General features: G+C 36.8%; 1 protein-coding gene across 1 annotated transcript; it reads right to left on the bottom strand.

Moving 5' to 3' along the window:
- Positions 1–1,641: 1,641 nt before the first annotated feature.
- Positions 1,642–7,939, bottom strand: LOC306788999 (putative ferric-chelate reductase 1). Its single transcript, XM_079284747.1, has 7 exons — positions 7,896–7,939; positions 7,215–7,311; positions 6,195–6,401; positions 5,031–5,129; positions 3,775–3,916; positions 2,819–3,004; positions 1,642–2,076 (listed from the first exon to the last, which is right to left on the bottom strand). Exons 2-7 carry the CDS (start codon positions 7,308–7,310, stop codon positions 2,012–2,014), a joined length of 795 nt encoding a protein of 264 aa, XP_079140873.1. The 5' UTR covers position 7,311; positions 7,896–7,939; the 3' UTR covers positions 1,642–2,011.
- Positions 7,940–11,917: the final 3,978 nt, after the last annotated feature.

The following is an 11,917-nucleotide window of genomic DNA, read 5'->3' on the forward strand; positions in this document are numbered from 1 at the left end:
ATAACAAGCACAACAGTTAACTTAAACAATGTTTGCCTTTAATATCGAAATCTCACCTTGAATACAGTTTAAACAAATGTTTTATTGAGGGTGCCTGTTCTCTACTTACACTCTTCTCTTGCTCTTCTGAGAAAGTATACAAGGAAGCATGAATACCATGCACAGACAACCCCCTAGTGGTGTGATGGCGACACCTGCTGGCCGTTTTAACTATAACACACATTACAATATAAAATGAGTTCTTCAAAAATCCATTTATCTCACATTTGTATACTACAATCACACACATCGACAGCACTCAGGTGTTCTCCATTCCACTACTTGTGACACTGCTGGCATCAACTAGCTGGACCTTTGAATTAGGTCAGTCACTTTAAAAGGGGGTGAATATTTATGCAAACACTTATTTTACACTATTCATTTTTTATATTAGTTTGGAAAAATTTGTTTCCACTTTGACATGAAAGCTTTTTTACAAATGTCAAATTATATCGACCCTGATTTCATGTATAAAAGCATTCAAAACATCCAAGGGGGGTGAATACTTTTATAGGCAATGTACAAGTTTTTCACCAGGCCCTCGGGCTAAGAACACAAAGGTATAAATACTGTACAAAGCCTGAACACCAGCCTCTGCTGGGTGGGGTCGTTTAAGTCAAATACTTATTTTAAATAAAAGACTACAACCCAGACTTCAGTTTGCTTGCTGTAAGTGTGCACATACGGTTTTCTGCTTTGAGCTCGCGACAATCATTTCAGGAGTACTCCCTTCAAGTTTGACCTCCAAATAAATTAGTTGCTAGCTACTTTGCAAGGCAAGTTTATTTGTATAGCACATTTCAACAAGGTAATTCAAAGTGCTTCACTTAAAACCATTAAAACACAAGGCAAAAGTAAAGGAGATTTAAAAAAACATTCATTGAAACATTAAAAAGTAATTAAAATAGAAAGCAGTGTAAGAAATAAAATACAGTAATAAAATGCAGGAATTGATTAATGACCTTGAATCTGGTTCAATTAAACGCAGCAGCAAACAGAAAAACTTGCAAAAACGTTGGTTTCTTTACAATCAGAGGGTCTGACTGCTCTAGTTTGTTGCTCCGTTTGTTTGCAGATTTTTAGCAATATCTTTGAATACAATGGCCAAAGCTGCAGAAATGTTTTGTACCAAACTCTGGTCTGTCGTTGGAAGTTGTAGTCACACCGAGAATGTCCCTAAATGAGAGAGTCCCCAAACAAATGACACAATGTCATGGTTTGATTTCATGACCATTGTTTTGGATTAAAGATTTCACCATGTTTTTCCTCAGGAGCAATTTTAGTTGTGAACAATCTGAAGTCACAAAATTATATATAGAGCAGCTTTTAGTAACATTTATCTGTATGAGTAAAGTACAAACATGTCATTTAATGTAGAGCTGTAATTTAGGAAAAAAAAAAATATATATATATATATATAAGCCTCAAGCAAACCATTCAGTTTTGAAACGCCAATTCACCTCTTAGAAAAGTGTTTGTTATTCATGTCTTAACTGAGATAATTAATTGCAGCCCTGAAGTCATGGCTGGTTATGTACCGTGAGAGGCAGTGCAATTCATGATGTGGCAAAAAACCGTCAACGAAGTGATGCAACAAACAAAAATAGCTTCAACTTTATTCATTTAGATTTGATAGAACTTATTTGTTATCCCAGGAACAGATATTTTACAGTCACAGTACATTTCAAAATAAAACTACTACTCTTCCCTTGAGTTTCCCATAAAGGAGGTTTGAGAGTTGAGGTTAACTGCCAAGAAACCGCTCAAACCAAAGTCTTACAATTTGTACTTGCAGATCAAGTTTAGTAGGAAAGAGTTATACAAATGCAAACCGGATAGATAGATATGAGTCTTCTGAATAATTATATACTAACAGACAAGTGATGAGTTTCAGCTTAAAGTACAAACAGTTAAAACACATCTAAGTGCAGTAAAAACACTTTGTCACACTTTGTGTCTTCATTGTATCCAACTAGCCACAACCTCCTTCTCTCAGCATGACCGCCAGCGAGAGGACGCTCAGCAGGAGCAGCACAGCTGGTGAGGAAAGAGACAAAAAGGAGTTAATCACTAAATGTTTGTTCTGTCGATTCAGTAATGACATGGCGGCTCAGTGCAGAGACTACAAATCAAATTTCTTTTGCTGCGGTTTACGCCTCAACAATATCATCAATGGACATCGATTTGTGATGTATTGACAAATTACACTGATGAAGCGCAACAGCTTCATCTCTTTCCAATGTCCCCGGTACTCTCAACAGGTCACCGGTATTCATTGGAGACATTTATGGACAGACATGTAACACTTTATTCATCTCCAATGCTTCTGGGTAGAGGCAGAAACTGACAAATATCTTTATAACAAATACACAGAAATTATCTGCATGGCCAGAGGTGAGAACAAAAGTGTGTTTTGTAATAATTATAGTAACTGTACACAAGCAGCATACATTTACTTATTGAGTTTATAAACTGCATGCAGAGTTAATATTCAGAACTCATTATTGGAGCTTTTGATCATATATCAATTTCCTTGACAACCATCATCTGATGCAATCGAAAGCTCCAGAACAGCTACTAAACGGACCAAATTAAGAACCTTTCCTATCAATTTAAAATGACGTACCCGTTTCTGTCTAGGATATTATATGACCAACAAAATGAGATGTTCCTCCATCTCTCGTTATTTAGTTACTGCTGTTGTGGATTGTTCTCAGACATCAGTATCTGAAGACTGAAAACGAAAATGAAAATATATAAACAGTGGCGTTTTGTTTACCAAGAGGCTGGACAGCTCCACCGCTGTTGGGCATCGTTGTGTTGGTGGCTGCTGTTGCGTTGACGCTGGGTGCTGCTGTTGCGTTGACGCTGGGTGCTGCTGTTGTGGTTCTGATGAGGTTGCTGGCCGGGTCGGCGAGGTTCAGAGGACCGCTGTTCAGCATGCGGCTGAAGGGGAGGAGAGTCACTGAAGATTGACAGAGCAGTGGGCGGTTACACACGTTCTCATGGGCAGAAGTTAAAGTCACAGTAAAATAAACATTTCCAGTTTGAAAGAGGAAGGAGTAAATCCATCTGTATATCTGGAGAAAAGAGGGCTAAGCTAAAAGAAGAAACGCAGTAAAGGTTATTTTTCCATTTAAGGTCTACTTGTTCTCGTCACTGTTTTTGTCTGTATATTCAAGTTATACTAACATTTCTCTCCAATTTCAAAATTACCTTCACAACCACTGTTGCAAACATTTATAAAAATAAAAAAACTGCTATTAAAATCTGATTTCTCACGTGTGAAGCTGAAACTACAAAATATTTTCACATGGAAAATAGTCACATGACGAATATGTTTCAGCTGTATTTGTCTATACTGTTGTTTTTTAATTATATAAACTACATTTTAGAAGCTCTTCATAGGTTTTGTACTCAAGTCTTACTTTGTAAAGTATAAGCCATCATTTAATATAGTGGCGTAAACTGTTAAATATTTCCTTCTGAACTGTAATGAGAAGAAATAAGGAAAATAAAGCCTCAAGTACAGTACTTTAGTAAATGTATATTTACTTTCCAACGCGAGAGAACATACAGTATTCCCCTACGATACTGTGTACTCAGGATGAAATAGATGAATAAACAAAATGCTGTGCAACTGTAGTTTTAAGAATTCAGGTTTCTACATGGAAATCCTGTTGTGAAGCAATCTTGTATATTAATGTACGCGTGTGTTACTGTGTGTCCACTTACTCGCGTTAGTATTCCCAGCCCCGAGGAGGATGGAGGAGGTGGTAGCCTCGCTGCTTCTGCTTCTGGTGGTGTTCACACTTGTGATGTTGAACTCACACTTGATCAGAGTTCCATTCACCGTGCCACGGATATCTGACACTTGCTAGAAAGGTTGCGTGACATAACGTAAGTTATGGTGCGGTAAAATAAGTTTCAGAAAAAGTTTTTTTTATAAACACATTTACTCACAGAAAACATTTTAATTTAACAGATTTGCCTCACTTATTTGACTAATTTGTGATGCTGCTCAATTATGGTCCAGTGAATAAACTCCTGTCTTACCGGATGTAAAGCAGGGGTCTCAAACTCATTTTCATGCCGGGCCACATCATGTCGCCCACAAAGGGCCGGTTGTAAATGTAACTACTCCCAACATATTGTTAAATAACTCTGCATTTGATTATTAAAGTGTAAAAATATTGTACATAGTTATATAAAAATATATTTAAGCACATTTCTACAATAATTTAAATCCTTTTAATTTAGGGTTAAGAAACTCACATTACTGGATCAAACGATTAAAGAAAATAGAAAAGACAAATATCAAGTTATTACATTAACTTTGTTCAACGCTTAAAATCCTGTCAAGGGTGCGTTTGCACAATCCCACATGAAGTATTTCATGCGTTTAAAGTCACATTTAAAGTCGGCAATGTACTCACAATACATTTCAAGTGTACAGCAACAAGCCAAAGCGCTGCGTCTATGACTGTTTAGGCATCTCATAATTTCGACTATGGGGATATTTTTATTTTCAAGTGTAATTTAAAAAATATGTTTTTATGTTTGAGACCCCTGATGTAAAGGATCATTTTATAGCTTTTGTTGGTGACATGTTTAATCCATTACCTACAATGATTTAGGATCTCAAAAGTTCTTAGCATGATTTCTGACACCCCAGACAACCTACTGAAAGCAATGGAAACTAAAAGACACAAGTATTTGAAATGTATAAATAAGTTAATGTATGTTCTTATCATTTGCTCTATCGTTGTTAAGGCTGTGAATCTATAACTTTATTAAGTATCTGCTCAGTAAGTGACTTAGACTTTTTTTAAATTTTGGAATATTTGGATTTCTTTTTAGCATATGCAGTATAGACACTAAATTATCAGCATGTATGTAAATGTGTATTAGTTTCTGTTAACCCCTTGTTTCATGAAACCAGTGCATTTCCTTACGCAAACATCTATACGACAGTAAATACGAGTCCTCACCTCCTCATTTCCGGTGAGCGCAGCGTCTGTGTTGTTCAGTGTCATTGTCCTGAAGAAGAACCCGTTGTCATTACCGCAAACGAAGAGCATGGTGTTACCCTGCAGAAAATAAAATAGTGATTAAAGGGTAATACATCAACCTTGAAGTGACCACATGACAAATTCCAACAGTCAGCGTCTTTGTTAAGGCTGGAAATAACATAGTGAGTCAACAGTCCAGAGTTTAGTTTCCAACTCATCCGTTCCTCAGTATTATCATTTTCCTTCCGCTTCCCTGTTGCATGTTTCTGTGTTCATGTCACATCATTTTGGAAAGTCATTGCACAATATGCTTGAACACGTTTAAATATTCTGATTTGTTGCCGTGAATAATTTCTCATTTATAGTCACTATAGGAGCAAAAAAAAAAAAAAGAAAAAAAAAAAAAAACCACATTTCATGTTGAGGATGATATCACTGTTCCAAAGTAATTTCAAAATCCAGTAATAAAGACACCAGTTTGTTACTTTTCTGTGTAAACACAGCAGCCATATAGCACCTGTTGCCATCGTCAACATATTTCACACTATGTCCCAATTCAAGGGCTAGATCCTCAAAGTCCATGGGTTTATACAGAAGATATCATAATGGACTTAATGGTTGGAGAAATGGCCTTATTTTGCACAAATTATGAAAGCCACAATATTGTATTCTTTACAGCCTTCAGTATGAGATAAGAGACACATTGTCCAGCTGTTTGATGGACTATCCAGGCAGCCCTGATCAACTAGATAAATATTGTTTCGAGTCAATAAATGCCAGTCATATTTAACAGATGCATTCATTGAGATGGTTCCATGTCACTGATTAACTAGATCCAGAAAAGTATAAATAAGGAACGGGACATAACATAAACCTATCATAAACTTGTAAATCAAGTATAGTATCATCGAGTTCTGACTCTACAAGGCAACGGCTGCCTAACAAGTTTCTGGGGAAGAGGAAACAATACTCTGTGTACTTTGGCCTCATGTCAAAAGGATCTCTACTCTGGAAACCAGCATCTTCTCGCAGACACAAACCTGTCCCCCATTTGTATAAAAGTATTTTACTGCTTAAAAAGCAGCATGAGATTAAGTTGAGTGTCTAATTTAGCAAAAAGATGTTTGAAATAGTGTGCGTTACCTCTGAGGCGTTCGCAGTGAGGCCCAGTGCGATGTAGCCTATGGAGTTTCCACTGAGCTCGATGGACAGCATAGTGCCGTTGGGAGCCACTGGGGCGGCGGCGACCACAGACACAAACAGACAGCTGTCTGTTCCATCAGGAGCGCAGTCATCTGGGGTCTCTACACACAGTTTATCGACTCCGCAACCTGAGCGAGTGATGTCCACCTGGTACACAAACAGAAAACTCAGTGGACTAAATTCTTCATGGCTATGAAAATATTTTGTGCAGTAAATGAAGCTAAAGTCTGTTATTTTCTAAACCGTTTCTGCCCTCGGAGCAGTTATAATGAGTCACTAATTCTGAAGTTTTATTTGTTCTGAAAAAAAAAGCAAACTATGTAAAATTGTCAACCAGAGGCTGCGTTATCTGCATATCTTTGCAGAGTTAATGCCTCCATGTATACACAGGGTGACGAGTATACTCAGCCTGTTATATAATGTCAGAGTTGCATGATGGAAATAGGACCCAGTGTTTTTAGGATCTGGCACCTAGGGACTTTAAGTCAGAATATCTTGGCCTCTGGTGCATCAATTGAATAAAAATAAATCCCCTGAGAGTTCCCCAACCTTAAGGAGGTGCTATACTGAAGTGCTGGAGTAGCCCTTTAAAAGCAGAATCATGTTCTGTTGTTTAGCAAAGTTATGCATTCAAGTATTCGATTACAGCCGCTTCTTGGAAACAAACATTTAACAATAAAGAGTAGAGAGAAGTCCAAACACAGGAAATGATCATCAGTTAACAGCTCTAAAGACCCAGACATAAACCCTTGTATTGGTTAGCCATTACTTTAAAAAAAAAAAAAGTGGTGGTGAACAAAAATAGCTGGTGTTTTCTCCCTTTTACTTAATTAGCCTTCAAACCTGGCATTTCATTTTAAAAACAGAATTTCAAGGTGGAAACACATTACCCGTTTAAATTACAAAGGTCAAGCAGGTGTTGTGATGATTTACACAGAATTTAAGTGAAAGAAAACCAACCGAAGCATTGGAAAAGGACAGATGAGACGTTCCTTGGACACTCGGAGTCACATAAACGACCAGCGCTGCAACCAACAGGGTCAATCCACGTGCCATTCTTTAAAGGAAGACAGTAAATGTACAAAAAAAATGAATAGTTATTAAAAGTGTGATTGGCGAGCCGGTCTATCAACACACTGCAGTTTGAGTTGGCAAATATTAATTACGCAAAGAGAAATTTAAAGTCTCAGCATATTCAAAATGGATTGCATTGAATCAATCAGCAATCAATTAAGCACAACAACAAAGTATTTCTAAAAACACATTTGGTTGACTGAAAAGAAGTTGAATTATGCAAAGACCAAAAAATTAAAATTAAAATTAAAATAAACTACAAAACCATCAAAAGAAACAAAGAACTAACTCCAGCAACTCTCCTGCTTTAGACAAAGTTAGCAAACTTAAAAACCACCAGTTACATTTTTGATAATCTATAAACCAGAGCATTCCAGTTGTCTTTCAGGGGATATTAACCTTAAATCATCGTGTTTTGAGTTGTACAAAAGTCTTTCAATTCACACAGCAAAATAGATTTCATCTAGCAATTCCCCTCAATTAAACTTGTTAAAACAATTAAAATGAGCTAAAAAGATAAAAGTATCACTCAGAGAGAACCGGATGACGTTTTCCTAAGAGACTTACCTGAGCTGTGAAAGTCAAGTGTTGCGCAGGAGGGATGTTCTTTGTTCAGCAGTTTCTGCTCTTTTATATGTGCATACGATCGCTGCGGAATTTTTTTAATCAGCAAACCACCCACAGGTGGTGATGCAGGAGGAGGGAGGAGGGGATTTCTGCTGCAGAGGGCGTTCCTGTAGAGGGTGTGGCTCTCAAATCACTTCCCACTTGGAAGGTGTGTATTCCAGGAGCCAAACAAGCCTGTTTACTGTTTAGGGGAAATACATTTGTCATTCGCTGCACACAAAACACCTCAGCTAAGAATCGATTCTATAGTTAACTGTAGTTCAGAGATCGGATGATGGATTATTCATCCACTTGATGACAGATCATTTGTTATTTACTTTAAATGTAATCTGTGATCTTTTGATGTACCCAAATTATGAACTATTGTCTATAAAGTATAAAGTAAAATAAAGACTTGTGGATTCTATTACAAATTTATATAATCACAGTTTGAAATATCTTTAAATGAAAAAAATACATGAGTATCTGCACACGTTAAACATGAAGTCGGTGATTTTCGGTGGTTTTCATTTAGCTCATGTTGAGGTTTATCTGTATCGGCACCAGAGCCAATTTAAAGTGATTTATTTAAGGTCAACCAAGATGTTGTGGGTTTCTATAACACCAGGGGGGCTGAAGCCTATCATCATACGTAACGATATGAAGTTGACACTGTCAGGTCCATTCTCCATCCATTGTGTGCGGTCCCTTTAAGAATTAGGATTTAGGAGTGACGCGGATATGAAACTATTTCTCTCTGCAGAACATCGTGATCAACATTCCTGTCAGATCATGTTACCTGTTTGGTGTTTCCAGTAAAGGACATTTTGATTTGTTTCCTTGAGTTGCTGGATATGAACTTTACTTTATAGTTTCCATCAGAATATAAAAGACAACGCCACAAATACAACAGGTGCACGATAGAAAACTAAGAATTCATTCCCCAAAAGACATTTCCTTACAAACAAGAGAAACATTGTTTTTGTGGTTAAAAAACACCATCATCTTTAAAGTGGCTATTGTTAAAAAGGTCAACATTTGATTTTTCAGCACCGATAGGTCTACTGTGGCCTCAACAATAAAGATAATATGCAGAGAAAGAACCAGTAAATCTCAAAGGGAAACTCAAGTTGTCCGAAGCTTCTTCTTGTTCTGTATTGTTTTCCCAAAGCTGTTAAGTACAATACCTCAAAGTTGAAATCCTTGTACTAAGATAAATCAATCGATCATCAATCAGCAAAATTCTAATACATTGAGTTTTAAAATCCCAAAATCAACCCCCACAAGTCATTCGATCCTCCATCAGGATTTGACCTCATCGACCCCAGATGTCCCCGAGCAGCTTCATGAAAACCTTTCTTCAAAAAGGCCTTAAACATGATTTTATCCAAAAAAACATGAAAGTTAAGAAGAGAAATAAATTCAGACTCATGTTTGCTTGACTTATCGGATTCCCGAGGCCCATATGCAAATGTTCCTGGCTGTAATGAGTGCAAACATGTCCCACATGTTTAAACCGGCCATTGCGAAACCTGTGCCAGACGTCACTGATACTGATATGTTTTTTCTCTGCAGCCTGAGATCTATTGAAGGTTTAGTTTAGAACATGTGTTAATGATCCCTCATTAAACTGACTCCAGGTGACGGTTCAATAACTCCACATCGATCAGCTCTTTCAGTAATTCTGTTTGTTCAGTAGGTCTGGACTGTTTGGCTAAAATACACACCTTAAAGTTGAACTCCATGCAAATGCAAAGATGCAAATTTGCTTCAAGCAAATGTGTGTGGACCTTGGCTCACTTAGAATGGAAGTGAACCGGAGGCGAGTGTTCATTTTGTACCCTTGACAGAAAACTAAAAGGTTGCGCTAACTTCAAATACTTTTTATACTGCCGGGTGTCTTAATCCATAATAAATACATCATTGTTTATTAGTTGATTTATAATTCGTATTCATCTGAATCTGCAAAGAACCAATGTTGTCAAATAAATGTAGTGGAGTGAAAAGTAGAACATTAGCATCCAAAATGTTGTGGAGTAGAAGTATAAAGCAGCATAAAATAGAAATACTCAAGTAAAAGTACAACAACTCAAGTCATAATTAATTTAACAATACTGCCAATTCATTAAAATTGACAAAAAAATGACACTATTTAGGAACATGAAATGTGTGGGAAGACATACAAAACCAAGTGTCTAAATATCCTTTTCAGAAAATGTACACCATTCTTCTATGAAACCGTTCATAAGTATACGAACAGTGTGCAACCTAACCCGTCTGAGACAACACGAGCTGCTTCACAGTAATCACATGAACAACATGTACACACACACACACACACACACACACACACACAGACACACACACACACACACAGACACACAAACACACAGGCACACACACACACAGACAAACAATAGAGAATCTGTTCAACATTATCAGACAACATTTTTTCCATTTGCCGCTTCCTCATTCTCTGTAGCGACTATCGTCATCAAAGACATGCGAACAGGTCAGGTGTGAATGTACGGAAAACACGATGACCAGGTGGAAAATAACTCAGGTGCGGCTCATTTCCCTCCATGTGACATTACCTGACGAATTTGACCAAATCTGATTATCTGACTTAGAGTTTAGTCATTCAAATACTTGAGTATAGAAATAGACAAATTGCTTTCCATAAGAAAACAAAATAAAAGATGAAGATACAATTATATTAGCACCATCTTTGTTAAACAGAGCCACACCCTAAACTTTACACAAGGTGTTCTTTTTTTATTTTTCTGTTTAAAAAACACAAGTTCTCTGACCACCATGACTATTTAGGTTTTAAAAGTTCAGTTGTTTTGGCAAGATTAGATTCATTTTTTCATAATGAGAATTCCCGCACACGTCTCCTAAACTGCATAATGATATGAGGGTTTCTGTAGCAGTAAAGCTCCTACACACCCTTAGTAAACCCACAGTGAGGGAGTTGTGTTTGATTAACAGCTTACACGTAGACAACAAATGCCAGCAGCTCATTCAGCAAGATAAGACAAGAAAAGATAAGATAAGATAATCCTGTATGAGTCCCGCAGTGGGGAAATGCACTCACAGCAGCATAGTGGACAGTGCAAACAAGAAACAGCAAAAAATGACAAACAAATGAATTAAGTAACTAAAACAGGGTGAGTGTGCAGTGAGTGGAAATCAAGGTGATGTCTTTACTTGTATTGAGTGATTTTATTTCAGCTCTGTATTCTCTTATTCTTGTGATCGGGCTTCATTCATTTGTATTTCATCTTATATGTTAATATTTTTTTAAATCATTACTTCTACACATCTTTAATCAGAAAGGTCTTTAAGCAACAACACTCTAATGGAAGAATACTATGCATTCAAAATTGTAAAGTACAGAACTTTTATCAGCAACATGTTAAAGTAACTTACTATTGTTAACAACTTCAGGCTATTTTTTGTGTGTATGTATATATAAGTGACTGTATTCAATGTAAATACTTAGTTTTCCTTATTATCTTTTCCTTCGGTGCTACTTTTATGTTTGTTCTATTTCATTGCCTTATTGTTTATATTCTATTCAAATAAAACAATGCATTTCAATTGATAAAGTTGGTATTTGTAGGTAACATCTTAACATAAAGTAACAAAAGCTGTTACTTGAATGTAAAGTGTGGTAATACTCAAGTAAAGCACCTAAAACTATTGTCTGAGTACAGTACTTACAAATGCCACTAGGAGACAGTTTACTGGGAGACAATACTCGACCAGCGAACAACCAGTTGGAGTTTCAACCGTTTACACATTTGAACTGTTAGACTGCTGCTTTCTGGCCCAATGTTTTCAAACTCAGTTATAACATGTACAATTCAGGACCAACAACTTTCTGTATTTCAATTTGGTCAAATTATTTTAGTTACTAAACAGTTTTTCCATGTGTCCCGTGGCAACTGCAGAGGTGTTGAGAATCGGTGTACTGGATG

The sequence above is a fragment of the Melanostigma gelatinosum genome (genome assembly GCF_949748355.1).
Source record: "Melanostigma gelatinosum genome assembly, chromosome: 15".
Classification (NCBI taxonomy): domain Eukaryota; kingdom Metazoa; phylum Chordata; class Actinopteri; order Perciformes; family Zoarcidae; genus Melanostigma; species Melanostigma gelatinosum.